Source organism: Mytilus edulis, chromosome 4 (genome assembly GCF_963676685.1).
Source record: "Mytilus edulis chromosome 4, xbMytEdul2.2, whole genome shotgun sequence".
Taxonomy (NCBI): domain Eukaryota; kingdom Metazoa; phylum Mollusca; class Bivalvia; order Mytilida; family Mytilidae; genus Mytilus; species Mytilus edulis.
In genome coordinates, this window is record NC_092347.1 from 97,734,082 (window position 1) to 97,750,063 (window position 15,982).

A 15,982-nucleotide genomic window follows, 5' to 3' on the forward strand; every position below is an offset into this window, starting at 1 on the left:
ACGGTCTCTGAACTTTATCGTATGTATTCTTAAGTCACAATGATGTCCAACTCTACGGTCTCTGAACTTCATGGTATGTATTCTAAAGTCACAATGATGTCCAACTCAACGGTCTCTGAACTTCATGGTATGTATTCTAAAGTCACAATGATGTCCAACTCTACGGTCTCTGAACTTCATCGTATGTATTCTAAAGTCACAATGATGTCCAACTCAACGGTCTCTGAACTTTATCGTATGTATTCTTAAGTCACAATGATGTCCAACTCTACGGTCTCTGAACTTCATGGTATGTATTCTTAAGTCACAATGATGTCCAACTCTACGGTCTCTGAACTTGATGGTATGTATTCTAAAGTCACAATGATGTCCAACTCAACGGTCTCTGAACTTGATGGTATGTATTCTAAAGTCACAATGATGTCCAACTCAATGGTCTCTGAACTTCATTGTATGTATTCTAAAGTCACAATGATGTCCAACTCTACGGTCTCTGAACTTGATCGTATGTATTCTAAAGTCACAATGATGTCCAACTCTACGGTCTCTGAACTTCATTGTATGTATTCTAAAGTCACAATGATGTCCAACTCTACGGTCTCTGAACTTTATCGTATGTATTCTTAAGTCACAATGATGTCCAACTCTACGGTCTCTGAACTTCATGGTATGTATTCTAAAGTCACAATGATGTCCAACTCTACGGTCTCTGAACTTTATCGTATGTATTCTTAAGTCACAATGATGTCCAACTCTACGGTCTCTGAACTTCATGGTATGTATTCTAAAGTCACAATGATGTCCAACTCAACGGTCTCTGAACTTCATGGTATGTATTCTAAAGTCACAATGATGTCCAACTCAACGGTCTCTGAACTTCATGGTATGTATTCTTAAGTCACAATGATGTCCAACTCTACGGTCTCTGAACTTCATGGTATGTATTCTAAAGTCACAATGATGTCCAACTCAACGGTCTCTGAACTTCATGGTATGTATTCTAAAGTCACAATGATGTCCAACTCTACGGTCTCTGAACTTCATCGTATGTATTCTAAAGTCACAATGATGTCCAACTCAACGGTCTCTGAACTTCATTGTATGTATTCTAAAGTCACAATGATGTCCAACTCAACGGGAATACAATGTGAGTTTAACAGTAGCAATTGTACTTTGTGAACTATAGTGCTGTCCAATAAAATACAATTTAATATCTAATTGCATATTTGTTAGAAGTTGTAAAATGTGTTTCTGTAATTTATACTTATGTATTACCTATACTCTCCTGCATGAAAAAAGAAAGGCTTGTTCAATAATAAACAATTCATCGTCTTTTATGCTTGTCTGGCTGTGTTATTGTGTTCCTTGTTCAGCTGAACCTTGTGAGACTTAGGGATCTCTTCTGTTGCCACACTTTGTTCCATTTTGAAACTTCTTGAAGACAAGACATTAAGGAGACCTGCTATTTATATTAACTCAACTGGCCCAAAGGGCCAAGTGAGCTTTTCTCATCACATGGCGTCTGTCTTCTGTCGTTCGTTGTCTGTTAACTTTTATAAAAATCTTCTCCTCTGAAACTATTGGGCCAAATTTGGCTACAATCATCATTGGGGTATATAGTTCATAAAATGTGTCTGGATACCCGGCCAGCCAACCAAGATGGATGCCATGGCTGAAAATAGAACATAGGGGTAAAATGTAGATTTTGGCTTATGATTCTGAAACCAAAGCATTTAGAGCAAATTTGACATGGGTAAAATTGTTTATAAAGGAAAGATTTAACTGCCCTGAAATTTTTAGATGAATCGAACAACCGGTTGTTGGGTTGCTGCCCCAGAATTGGTAATTTTAAGGAAATTTTGCTGTTTTTGGTTATTATCTCCAATATTATTATAGATAGAGATTAACTGTAAACAGCAATAAAGTTCAGCAAAGTAAGACCTACAAATAAGTCATAATGAGCAAAATGGTCAATGGACCCCTAAAGGAGTTATTTCCCTTTATAGTCAATATTTCTATTTTTTCTTAAATTTTTGAAATCATTTACAAAACTCTTCTCCTCTGAAACTACTGGGCCAAATTTAACCAAACTTTGCCAAAATCATCATTGGAGTATCTAGTTTAAAAAATGTGTCTGGTGACCCAGCCTGCCAACCAAGATGACTGCCATGGCTAAAAGTAGAACATAGGGGTAAAATGTAACAATTTTCATAAATTTTGGTAAATTTTTACAAAATGTTTTTCTCTGTAAAAAGAAAAATCACAAAAATACTGAACTCAGAGGAAAATCAATTCGGGAAGTCCATAATCACATGGCAAAATCAAATAACAAAACGCATCAAAAACGATTGGACAAGAACTGTCATATTCCTGACTTTGTACAGGCATTTTCAAATGCTGTAACTACTGTGCAAAGTGCATTATAGATAGATATATTGTTAACAGCAAGAGTGTTCAGTAAAGTAATATGGCGTCACAGGAGTGGGCCAATATCTACGAACACATCACCATCACCAAAACACAATTGTCATGAATCCATCTGTGTCCTTTGTTTAATATGCACACAGACCAAGGTGAGCGACACAGGCTCTTTAGAGCCTTTAGTTTTTGGTCTGAGTGAATTTAGGGGTTTCGCCATACAAAAACATCAGTCATTTCTGTTTATGTTAGTTTGTTTTCAATCAAACTTCAGGTACAGATTCTACTGCAGGCCGGCATTACAATGCAACATGACCTGCTATTTAAAATTTTTATCTTTAGAGATTTTAGCGGACTTCTCATATGAATAAAAAAAAAAATTATATTCAAGGACAAAAGGCGACACACGTCTTTCTTTTTAGGAGGAATTGTTCTACTTATTCCAATTATTTATGTTTGCAATGAATATTTTGATAATTAAACTTTTTTACGCAGAAAAGGTGTTGAGATGTTGAAATTTTCATCTTAAAAGGGCAATCAGACAAAATTGTTATGGGCTTTATTCTTTTCCTTCAGATACTTTCAGATATAGTTTCAATTTTCTCTTTCTTAGAAAAAAACTTTCTGTGAAGGTCATCTATGTCGTAATTCTGTTGTCATTATTTCTTAACAACATTTGACCTGCACACTTTGCAGATACATCCATGATGCTCAAATCTGGTGAGTCATTTCCTAACTTCAAAATATTTGTGTGTCATTTTGGACATTAAAAGGAGTACTGAAATTTACAATATTTTTTATAAAAGGGAATTGTGTATAATTTTCTGGTGTTTTGTTTTATACAGTCAAAATCCTTGTCAAGTTTAAAACAGATCAAAACATGGAAATCTGAGGGTTGTTTTTTTATTGCTTGCTTTTATTATTTGATAAATTATGAATATATTATTTATACAATTCTGTTTTAGCTCACCTGCCCTTAAGGACTATGTGAGCTTATTGTCTTCACTTAGAGTCTGTCGTCATTTTCTTTTATTAACTTTAAAACAAATCTTCTATGAAAACACTTGATCAATATAATCCAAAAATGGATCTAATGAACCTAATGGTACCTGGTATAAGGTTTTTGTTTCATGTTCCTGTGAACCTAATGGTACCTGGTATAAGGTTTTTGTTTCATATTCCTGTGAACCAATGAACATGGTAGTCATGAAATAGAACATTAAGATTAAATGCATTAATTATCAAACGCATGATAACCATAATAAACTGAGCAAATTTGACAGGTTGCTTATTTTACACAATATAAAGATTTACTGATTTGCCCAAAATTATCAGATGAATCCTTAGGGGATATCATTTGGGGTGTCTGATCCTGAATCCTGCTTATTGTTTAGTAAGAATCCCATATCCCGCTTCTCGTTGCTATAATAGAGCATGTAATTTCCTGTTTCCTGCCGGACTTTCTTTCCAGTTTTCACACATAATTATTCCATTTTCAAGTGTCATGCTTGAAAAAAAATTGGCCAATCCCGTGTCATGCTTAGAACCCAAATGAGACCCACTCCTTAGGATGCTTTTGGAGTTATTTCCCTTAAGTTGAAGTTAAGATAAATGACCATATTTAATTTATCATAAATTTGTATTTTTGGAAAAAAGAACAGGAATAATGATTGTTAAACTAGATCTACAAATTGCAATCATAGAAAATTGTAAAAAATAAAAACATTCAATTGGTCTATGTTTGCCAGACGAGTGATACAGACTTGAAGGCCCCTCAGCCTATTGTTTTCAGTTGGAGTCATAAAATTTTGCTTTTCCCTTGTTAAAATCCTTTTTTGGATTGTAATATTCTAACCAATGGGCACACAGAATTTTGATCTATTGGTAGAATGTAGCTTTACACTTTATTATCTGGCATGGAATAATTTGATATGTTGCTGTACGTTTCAATGTTTTATTATTTGTTTGATCAGAATTTTTCTTGTTATTTATCTAACAGATCTCTAAATTTAATGAATAAAGATATTTTTCGCTTTAATAGTAGAAATGTGTTGTGCAATGTTTTCTTTTTTCACTTTTGCTTTCAATGTTGGCTGCTTTTATGCTGGAATAATTTGCTTTTATTTATTATTTTTGGACTTAAAAATTGATGATATAAAATAGTATACTGGTTGGAGAGGTTCTTTTCATATTGAAGATTTATTACATAATACATAAGTTGTATTTCTAACATAAACATCCTTCTACTGATTATGAATAAGTTGCAGGTAATAAAAAGATCAAATAAGGCATTTAATCAGTTGTAATTACAAAATAATATTACAACAAAATCACAAACTAGTATTGTCTCGAAGAAAACGCCATTTTTCACAAAAAGAAAAGAGACAAAGAGACAAGAGTTTAAGCAACAATGTCAAATAGAATGATTATTTTGTGCTTAATATGCAGTAGCAGATATTTCATACATAAACAGGACAGAAGCAACAAAATTAATCGAACGATTCACCTGGTTGTGCAAAGTGGTTGACAAACATAAAGTGCAGTAAGTTCTTACTGTCACTGGAAATAAGGATTTGTCTTCCAGTAGGTCACGTAGAGACTTTAGAGAGTCCTATAGGAGAGTTATTGTGAAGTTTCAGTAGGTCACGTCAAGACTTTAGAGAGTCCTATAGGAGAGTTATTGTGAAGTATCAGTAGGTCACGTCAAGACTTTAGAGAGTCCTATAGGAGAGTTATTGTGAAGTATCAGTAGGTCACGTCAAGACTTTAGAGAGTCCTATAGGAGAGTTATTGTGAAGTATCAGTAGGTCACGTCAAGACTTTAGAGAGTCCTATAGGAGAGTTATTGTGAAGTATCAGTAGGTCACGTCAAGACTTTAGAGAGTCCTATAGGAGAGTTATTGTGAAGTATCAGTAGGTCACATCAAGACTTTAGAGAGTCCTATAGGAGAGTTATTGTGAAGTATCAGTAGGTCACGTCAAGACTTTAGAGACTCCTATAGGAGAGTGATTGTGAAGTATCAGTAGGTCACGTCAAGACTTTAGAGAGTCCTATAGGAGAGTGATTGTGAAGTATCAGTAGGTCACGTCAAGACTTTAGAGAGTCCTATAGGAGAGTGATTGTGAAGTATCAGTAGGTCACGTCAAGACTTTAGAGAGTCCTATAGGAGAGTTATTGTGAAGTATCAGTATGAACTCTTTAATAATTTTATAGTAGCATTTAGTTTAGGTAACATATCTGTAACTAGTCACTGTATCACATTCAGATTGCATTATTTCACTGCTCAATTAGTTTGCTTGCAGTTAGTATAAGCATGTTAAACTAAAACCAAAACTAAAATCTGAATAGAAACACTTCATGGATGTCTTAACTCATTATAAATTATTTAGTTAACTGTGGTTGTAAGTTCATTTATTAATGAAAGTTTATGGCACATAAACACCCTATTTTTCATATCCTTTGCCAGTATATTTGTGACATCATAAGAAAGGATTCCATCAGCATAATGTACAGGCGTTGTTTTGTTTAAGTTTGTTAGTCTAAGGTTATCGAGAATGCACTATTTATTCCCTGTACTTTCAGGTCTGATCATAGAAGATGTATGTAGAATATAATTATTTATTTATTTCAGGTCTGATCCAAAGCTGTTTAAGGATGACGTGGACATCAGGTTCAGTAGAACATTAAACTCCTGCAAAGTGCCTCAAGTAAGAAAAATAAAATGTTTACTTATTTCTCGAATTATTTGCTTTTTAAAATTGCATAACCATATTTTTATCAACAAAATAAAATGAATTCAAACCAAATAAGTCACTGTATTGATAGAATAAACAGAATGATGCCATTGCAGAGATGTTTCACTAGAAAAATATAATTTCTACAGTTAGTTTGGTTGGTCCATTTAGAATTGTGACATCAAAGGATTTTTTCTACCAAAATAAATTCTTATTTGTCACAATAAGCTTATAAGAAATCTCTGGTTGTCAAAAAGAATTGGAGATTTTTATTTCATTGTATTTTACTGACTGAGAAATTGGATAATTATAAGCATCTTATTTATGTTAATGACTTAAAAGAAATTTGGAAATTTTCAATTTATTACAATAAGGACCATATTTAGGTAAGAATGTACGCCTACGGATTTTTTCTACCAAACTTAATTCTTATTTGTCACAATAAGCTTATAAGAAATCTCTGGTTGTCAAAAAGAATTGGAGATTTTTATTTCATTGTATTTTACTGACTGAGAAATTGGATAATTATAAGCATCTTATTTATGTTAATGACTTAAAAGATATTTGGAAATTTTCAATTTTTTACAATAAGGACCATATTTAGGTAAGAATGTACGCATCCGGGTGCGGGAATTTTTCGCTACATTGAAGACCTGTTGGTGACCCTCTGCTGTTGTTTTTTATTTGGTCGGGTTGTTGTCTCTTAGACACATTCCCCATTTCCATTCTCAATTTTACCCTTACCAGGATATGCATTAACAAAAATATGACTTTGTTGGCACCATCACTTAAATTTAAATAAATAACACAAACGTAGTTTTCAAATCATTTTGATACTTATTGTATCTGTGTTAAAATCTCATCCCTTTAAATTTAGATCCGTCATGCCAGTGTGGAACGCCTACTAGATCGTCTCACTGATCTCAGGTTTCTAAGCATCGATTTCCTGAACACATTCCTGCTGACCTATAGGGTGTTTTCTAGTGGAAAAGTGGTGCTGGAAGCCCTCAAAAGGGTTTATAAGAATCCTGAACAGACTTTGGATTCTAGCCTGTCCTCTTGCCAGTAAGTATCAAGTTTATTAGCCAGATCAAACCTTCACTTGGATTTTGTCTTTCAAAATAAAACCAAACAGATCATTTGAAGGGACTACTAGCAGTTGCTGGCATGCCAGTTTCAGAAGTCATGATTGAAAATTAATGTCTTAATATATGAACATATACCACTATTTCTCCAATTAGGGGTTTTATATCATCCATCATAAATGAAGCAAGAAGAACATATCCTGTATCATGCCAAAAAAAACTGGTTTTAGAATATTTGTGTTTATTTCTGATATAAAGACCATATAAGGGAATCAATATTTATTTCCAATGTTCAATCTTAAATGACTTTAAGGTTTGGTAACTGTAAATTCAAAAATTATTGCAATGTTTTTATTATTGCGAAAAATGCGACAGGGTTATAACTGCAATAATTCAAACTCGCATTTTGAAAATTTTTATATGAATTAAACAGGATTTTTCACAATATCGCAAATAAATAAAATTGCATTTTAGTCTAAAATTACAAAATTGCAATTATAAATGCATTCAATAATTTCTGAATTTACAGTAGCTTTCGAAGTGAATGGCAACATTGTTGTGCTTTGTATAGAATGTTACCATAAAAGATGGAAGTATATCTTACTGAAAGTACTAATAATTTGTTTCTGTTTTCAGATCAGCATCAGATACTGATATCTACAGTACGAGCCCACCACAACAGTTCACTGAGCACCCACCCACCGACACCAAACTTCTACTCAAACCTCAAGTGGAAAAACCACGTAGAATAAGTACAGGGGACATGAAACATGAAGTATCTATGGAGAAAAGACCAATAAAGAAACCTCCTACACTAGGATCAGAATCATTCCATAAATGTAAGATCTTTTCCGTATATTTTCACATGAATTGAAAATTTCAGAAAATGTAGGATAACTGCACATAGTTAAAAGAGATCTGAGAGAAAAGTCAAGAAGACAGTAACCTAGAAATACAATTCAATCAAAATTTACATCTTAAGGTCACTGCATGCCTATTTAACAATTGCCTTGTGCTGCTGTGCCTACTCTATATGAGAAACTGTATTCTGCATTGCCAAATTGTATAGTCAATTTAAATGAAATGTACATTAATTCATTTATTTTTGTCTACCAGCCTTTGCCAACTGTGATCATGATTTCAAACATGGATTTTTGGTGCCTCCTTTACCAAAGTAAACATAAATTGCTTGTTGAATTGCTAAACTTGACATTACAAAGAAATAAGTATGTGCTAGTTTGCATAAGATTCATAATTCACTTAAAACCTTTGGTGAAGGCTTTTACAAAAATCAAGGACGTATGTTAGTTATACGTCCTTGCAAAAATCAAACAGAATATTTTGATGTTTTTTGTAAGAGTTAGAAAGCACTTTGAAGCAAGTTTTTTGTGTGGTGGTTTTTGCTTTAAAGGTCAGCAAATGAAATATAGACAATTAGCAATATAGATTGTATTTGTATTGTTGAATATTATTGAAATAGGAAGTGCATGTAAACTTTCTCCTTACAGTTATTGCTTATAAAAAGATCAATACATTTATGTTGTCTTGTTTTAGTAGATAGTAGAGATTCCATTGACAGTGACGAAACAGGAAATGAACTACAGAGTTTTTTAGCGCCACCAAAGCAAAAACTGGCTCCGATTGCTTCAACAGAAACATTGACAGATCATGAAGCATGTGTTCCGTCAATAAAGATGGAGACTTCTGGGTCTTTAAAATTGTCGTTGGGTGCTGGAGAAATAGGTGAAACCTGTGATTATTCTAGTGACGAAGACAAGGATTTTTTAAGTGAATCACAAATATTTCTGTCAGAATCAGAGTCCACAGAAACATTTCACACTGCTCGTGATCAGAGCTCAAATACTATTAGCTCAGCGGCAAGCTCTGACACATTGACTCCTGGAACACCAAGATTGAGTCCCTTTCCGTCACCAAGAGTGAGTCCAAGGTTTAATATAAGAGGGCAAACAAATGGCATTCCAACAAGAAGTTTAAGTCCAGGTTATAAAGAGAGACCACTGTCTCCAAATAGAGGATACCATTTCAGTACAGATCCTCATATGTTAGAAGCGTTAGCACTATCTCCTAGTAGTCCAATACGTATAATTAAACCACCTATGTCTTCACCAATCAGAATTCCTTCACCTACTGCCAGAGCTACTTCTCCTCTCAGGAGAGCTCCATCTCCAGGCAGACGACCATCTTCTCCAACACGACAGGAGGTTTCATCACCATCACTACAAAGACGGACTTCGCCAACCAGGCTAGAACTCACCCCATCTCCAAGACGACAGTCTTCTCCAACAAGACAACTTTCACCCGCAGTGCGTGATCGTAGACCATCCACCCCACCTAGGTTATCTCCCATCAAGTCACCAATGTCCAGTCCAAAAATCAACCGAGCACCGTCACCCATTATGTACAGCATGTCATCGCCAAACATCATGTCACATATCAAAAGGCCATGTAAGTTTTCAATAAGTTTGTCATATGTTCAATATGAAGTCATTATTACAATTATATTTAGAATGCGAAATATGAAAATTGGATGTATTTCTTATTAAATTTTTTTTTAATGACCTGCAAATGAATCCATACCTATCCTCCTAAAACAAGATGTAAAATTTTTAAAGAGGTTTATTTGTGACTTTCAGATTTGATATTCAAAGTTAATTTTATAAAGTCATTGCTATAGAACTAATTGTTCATACAGAGCATAGTTAAGAAATAATTCATGGAAGCCATAGATTGTTGGAAATTTACACATGGCCTGGGCCGTGATATTCGAATTTTATCCTGAGCGTTAGCGAAATTAACGAATATCACGGCCCAGGCCATGTGTAAATTTCCAACAATCTATGGCTTCCATGAATTATTTCGATTCTAATAGGACAAATACGGTCATTAAAAAACTGAAGCGATGGTAGGTATGCTGGCTGTTCTTTTTTTACTCCCGGTTCGATAAAGCTCAAATATTCATAAAATCTGTAGCTTGCATGGATTGTTTAGTGAATAACCGCTAGAAAAAAAAATCTGTTTAATTCTTTAAATTCACAAACCCAACATTTGCCATTTTTATTTTACATGTTTTTCTCATAAGCTACCGTCAAATCCAAAGTTGACATTTTGTAACTAAGGAGCCACCATGTTGACTTGCTGAAATCAGTAAATATGCGAAAAATGCAATAGAATAGAAAATAAAACAAAACCTACCTTAGAAATCAATTTTAATACAATATTATACGAATTTCGATGATTCACTTTTCAGAAAACGTTCAACTGTAGCGTTTTCATTTGTATGACGTCATGTTTTAAATGCGTCAAAAACATTAAAAGACTTTCGCAGAATTTTATTTTATTTTTATTTTGTTGATTTCTCCGAGCTCTTGTGCATTACTTCTTTTTATTATGCATCCGAATTAGAATAAGTTATTTTGTCTTTTTTAACTGCAATTTTAAAAAAAATAAAAAATTGGCAAATGGTTTACAAATAGGTTCCAATTACATGTGAATTTACGTGGGAAGTATATTGTAACAGCCATTATTATGTATATCTCTGAGTCTGCGCTAAGTATAGATATATGGAGAATTTTATCACGGTGTTGTTTACAAAGCGAAAGAAGCAAGTCATATTAGAAATATTATTTAAACATGAATGACTTGATTTAAAAACATTATAGTTTAGCTTCAAGTAAGAACTTGTTTTCTTCAAACATTATGATAAGGACTATAAAAAGACAAATTATATTCCAGTTACTGGTAAGAGAGGAAGTGCTGAGGCTGAGTCAATAGGAAGTGTATACAGTACTCCTAGGAGTAGTATAATAAGTGCCAGTACACCACGTAGCAGCATTATAAGTCAGATAGAGGGTTCACCACCTCAGGCCAAGTCTGGGGCTGTTGTTACATCTTCTCGTAGATCCCAACGAAGGTAAGTTATCCACAGATAGAGGGTTCACCACCTCAGGCCAAATCTGGTGCTGTTGTTACATCTTCTCGTAGATCCCAACGAAGGTAAGTTATCCACAGATAGAGGGTTCACCACCTCAGGCCAAATCTGGTGCTGTTGTTACATCTTCTCGTAGATCCCAAAGACGGTAAGTTTGCACTGATAAGACTGATGTCAAACACTGAGCCAAAATATTTGCTGTTACATCTTTTTGAGTTCTTGTGAGAGCCATAATATATGTCAATGAGACAGCAACCAGCAACAACATAGTTATGTAGAGTCACACCCATGAAAGGGGTGTTAACTCTAAATTACCACAAACACAGACAAATTGTGAAAATAAACAGCCAACAAGAATATCTTGAGACGAAATACCAAATATACAAGGTTCAGTCTATACTGGTACCTGTTAATTTGAATAAAGATTATTGATGTAATTACAACTATTTCCATTTTAGCAACTTAATATTCAAGAAAAACCTTTTGGTTATATAAGTTAAACACTTATTGTTGAAATTACACATTTGTATAGCCAATCCTCCTCTTTCTTTACAGATCAAGTTCCACAGCAGCTTTGACAGCATTTGCTGTGGCTACAGCTGGGTCAGTGACCTACCCTGAGAGTCCACAACCAGGTCAAGGTCAGTCACAACAGGTGCCAACAACCCAACAACCACCAACGGTAACAGTACCAGTGTCTACACAACCACAACAACAGCAGGCAACAGTACCACCTCAGCCACAAACCACTCCAAGGACATCAAGGGCCTTTCTACAGCCTACTACAGGTTAGTGGCTCTATCTTATGGTTTGTTTAATGTACAGTACAACCTACTACAGGTTAGTGGCTCTATCTGATGGTTTGTTTAATGTACAGTACAACCTACTACAGGTTAGTGGCTCTATCTTATGGTTTGTTTAATGTACAGTACAACCTACTACAGGTTAGTGGCTCTATCTGATGGTTTGTTTAATGTACAGTACAACCTACTACAGGTTAGTGGCTCTATCTTATGGTTTGTTTAATGTACAGTACAACCTACTACAGGTTAGTGGCTCTATCTTATGGTTTGTTTAATGTACAGTACAACCTACTACAGGTTAGTGGCTCTATCTTATGGTTTGTTTAATGTACAGTACAACCTACTACAGGTTAGTGGCTCTATCTTATGGTTTGTTTAATGTACAGTACAACCTACTACAGGTTAGTGGCTCTATCTTATGGTTTGTTTAATGTACAGTACAAGCTACTACAGGTTAGTGGCTCTATCTGATGGTTTGTTTAATGTACAGTACAACCTACTACAGGTTAGTGGCTCTATCTGATGGTTTGTTTAATGTACAGTAAAACCTACTACAGGTTAGTGGCTCTATCTGATGTTTTGTTTAATGTACAGTACAAGCTACTACAGGTTAGTGGCTCTATCTGATGGTTTGTTTAATGTACAGTACAAGCTACTACAGGTTAGTGGCTCTATCTGATGGTTTGTTTAATGTACAGTACAACCTACTACAGGTTAGTGGCTCTATCTTATGGTTTGTTTAATGTACAGTACAACCTACTACAGGTTAGTGGCTATATCTGATGGTTTGTTTAATGTACAGTAAAACCTACTACAGGTTAGTGGCTCTATCTGATGGTTTGTTCAATGTACAGTACAACCTACTACAGGTTAGTGGCTCTATCTGATGGTTTGTTTAATGTACAGTAAAACTCTATTTCTAGGTATACTCTCATTCTTATTCAATAAATATTTAATTCTTTTCTTGATCAGTCATTTCCTTTAATTTATGTACTCCTTCCTTGAAAGAAAATATCTCTTGTCATAATTGGATAACACAAAAGGTGAAAGGTTACTTTAGAATGTTTAAAAACATTAAAAATCACAGTCTCTTTAATGCCTGGTATATATCATCAAGTATTTATGTTGTATGAAATAGTGTATGGTATAAAGTTTGCATTGTATGTTTTATTAACAGGGACTGGTGATTCCCGTCTACAGAAGAAGAGAGAGTCTGTCATAAGTACTGCTGCTACTATGAGAGTGCTTAACATAGTCAAACATTGGGTATCTAAATTCCAACAGGTAAAAATAACATAGTCAAACATTGGGTATCTAAATTCCAACAGGTAAATATAACATAGTCAAACATTGGGTATCTAAATTCACACAGGTAAATATAACATAGTCAAACATTGGGTATCTAAATTCCAACTGGTAAATATAACATAGTCAAACAATGGGTTTCTAAATTCCAACAGGTAAATATAACATAGTCAAACATTGGGTTTCTAAATTCCAACAGGTAAATATAACATAGTCAAACATTGGGTTTCTAAATTCAAATAGGTAAATATAACATAGTCAAACATTGGGTATCTAAATTCCAACAGGTAAATATAACATAGTCAAACATTGGGTTTGTAAATTCCAACTGGTAAATATAACATAGTAAAACATTGGGTATCTAAATTCCAACAGGTAAATATAACATAGTCAAACATTGGGTTTGTAAATTCCAACTGGTAAATATAACATAGTCAAACATTGGGTATCTAAATTCCAACAGGTATATAACATAGTCAAACATTGGGTTTCTAAATTCCAACAGGTAAATATAACATAGTCAAACATTGGGTTTCTAAATTCCAACAGGTAAATATAACATAGTCAAACATTGGGTTTCTAAATTCCAACAGGTAAATATAACATAGTCAAACATTGGGTATCTAAATTCCAACAGGTAAATATAACATAGTCAAACATTGGGTATCTAAATTCACACAGGTAAATATAACATAGTCAAACATTAGGTTTCTAAATTCCATCAGGTAAACATAACATAGTCAAACATTGGGTTTCTAAATTTCAACAGGTATATAACATAGTCAAACATTGGGTTTCTAAATTCCAACAGGTAATCAGACCTTAAAACATAGTCAAATATCATTTATGAAACAAGCCATCTTTTTGGTAGGATACAGTGATCCTATACTCTTTCAAACATATAAGGCAGTCAAATTTGAGTCTATAACTTTTATTCTATTAAAATGTGAAAACATAATAGCATAACAATCAGGCAAAGATTAAGGGTCTTAGAAAAAGGTGCATAACTAAAATGTTAAAGAAATACCTTTTTACTTTATGGTACCTACAATATAAAGTGATGGTTAGGATTTTGAGTTAGCGTTAGGCTCATTGCAGATTACTGATAAGATTTAGAGTAAGAATTAGTATAGTGTAGCTTCATATGGGTGAGGACTCTAAGGTAAAAGAAGGCCCAAAATTTAATTTAACAACAACTATTAGGTAATTTATAATAATAAATTTATATTTGTAGGATTTTGAGAGTGACCCCGAGTTGAAAGCATTAGTAATTGACATGTTAGAAGAGATGGTTTGTAATACTTCACTGTTACCCACGGAACATAAAGCTGCAGCATCAATCTTACGTACAATCAACAAGGAATCTCAAGAGGTCAAGAAGGTCGACTTAGAAAAGTTACTCACACCACCAGCGGTAATTTAATGCTTCTTTACCTTCTCTACCTTACATCTCTGTGTATTCTTATCTTGTTACATTTTGGAAAACATGATCTAGGTTTATAGATTTATAATAGATTAGAAATGTGTGGCAAAGCTAACTAACATTCTGCTTAGACTGATTTTAAAGATGAGAACAGTGCTGTTTCTCTATATACATTTGAACCCAATGCTTCTTATTTGTTATTATGGTTAATTTATTTTAATGTTTCATCTTGCATACTTTACATATACTTATTTTTTGTAGATTTTGTCTATTTCTGACTCATTATTATAAATTTATTTCATTTGATTATTTCCTATTTTGACAGATATCTTCCAAAGACACATTTGATTCCCTATCTGCATTGGATATAGCTGAACAGTTGACCTACTTAGACCATAAAATATTTATCAGTATAAGGAGCGAGTAAGTATTGCGCTGAACAATTCAATTGAAGTTCATTGACGACCTATAGGTGACCTTCTGCTGTTGTCTTTTTGACACATTCCCCATTTTCATTCTCAATTTTAATTGTAATTAGTAGTGTTTATATATATCATTTCAAAATAAAAATATAAATAAAAATAAGCATGGAAAAATATATTGTTGAAGTGCACATGAAATGAATGATTGATTATTAGTGTTATCAGCACTATTGGATATATCCTGGTGTTCAGTGTTTTATTTTTAGAAGAAGGGAATGTGTCGGAAGATAACCGCTGACCTTCCAAAAGAAATCTGACAATCCATGTTGATTAATATTCAAATGCACCTGCTGCATGCAAGCCTCAAACTCACAACTCTTAAGTTGACAGGCTAGTGGAAAAGTAGATAAACTCTTTAGACCACTAAAAAGTTAAATGAATAAAATATTCAATCTTTAGAAAAAAATCAAAAGTGAATGTCCCTAATCAAATGGCAAAATTGAAATATAAAACACATCAAACAAATGGATGTCATATTCATATGCCACCTACTAGGGCAAAAATGCCACACATGTGTCACGCATGTGCCTAAAAACGCATGTGTCACAGGTGTGTTACATGTGTAATACACATGTTTCTTGCCACGCATGGGAATCATGCGTTGTACACATGCGTTCACATGCGTAACACACGCATGTGAATCACATGTGTCAGAAATACACCTGTGTCACGCATGTGTTGGATAACGCATGTGACACATGCGATAATTGCATGTGTAACACATGTATAGTAAAACGCATGTGTAACACATGTGTAAATAACATAGGCAAATTTTGTTGACA

General features: G+C 33.9%; 1 protein-coding gene across 13 annotated transcripts in view; it reads left to right on the forward strand.

Moving 5' to 3' along the window:
• LOC139521193 (ras-specific guanine nucleotide-releasing factor 2-like) overlaps positions 1–15,982 on the forward strand; it is a 168,687-nt gene that overhangs the window by 122,645 nt on the left and 30,060 nt on the right. For 5 of the 13 annotated variants that reach the window (XM_071314533.1, XM_071314535.1, XM_071314538.1 and 2 more), the window contains 10 exons: positions 3,115–3,138; positions 6,051–6,126; positions 7,031–7,218; positions 7,875–8,077; positions 8,793–9,704; positions 10,992–11,169; positions 11,743–11,975; positions 13,168–13,274; positions 14,530–14,709; positions 15,044–15,141. In XM_071314533.1, the coding sequence (XP_071170634.1) occupies positions 3,115–3,138; positions 6,051–6,126; positions 7,031–7,218; positions 7,875–8,077; positions 8,793–9,704; positions 10,992–11,169; positions 11,743–11,975; positions 13,168–13,274; positions 14,530–14,709; positions 15,044–15,141 (2,199 nt within the window). The remainder of the gene's footprint in view (positions 1–3,114; positions 3,139–6,050; positions 6,127–7,030; positions 7,219–7,874; positions 8,078–8,792; positions 9,705–10,991; positions 11,170–11,742; positions 11,976–13,167; positions 13,275–14,529; positions 14,710–15,043; positions 15,142–15,982) is intronic. The other 8 variants (XM_071314534.1, XM_071314539.1, XM_071314543.1 and 5 more) reach the window with 3 other exon arrangements.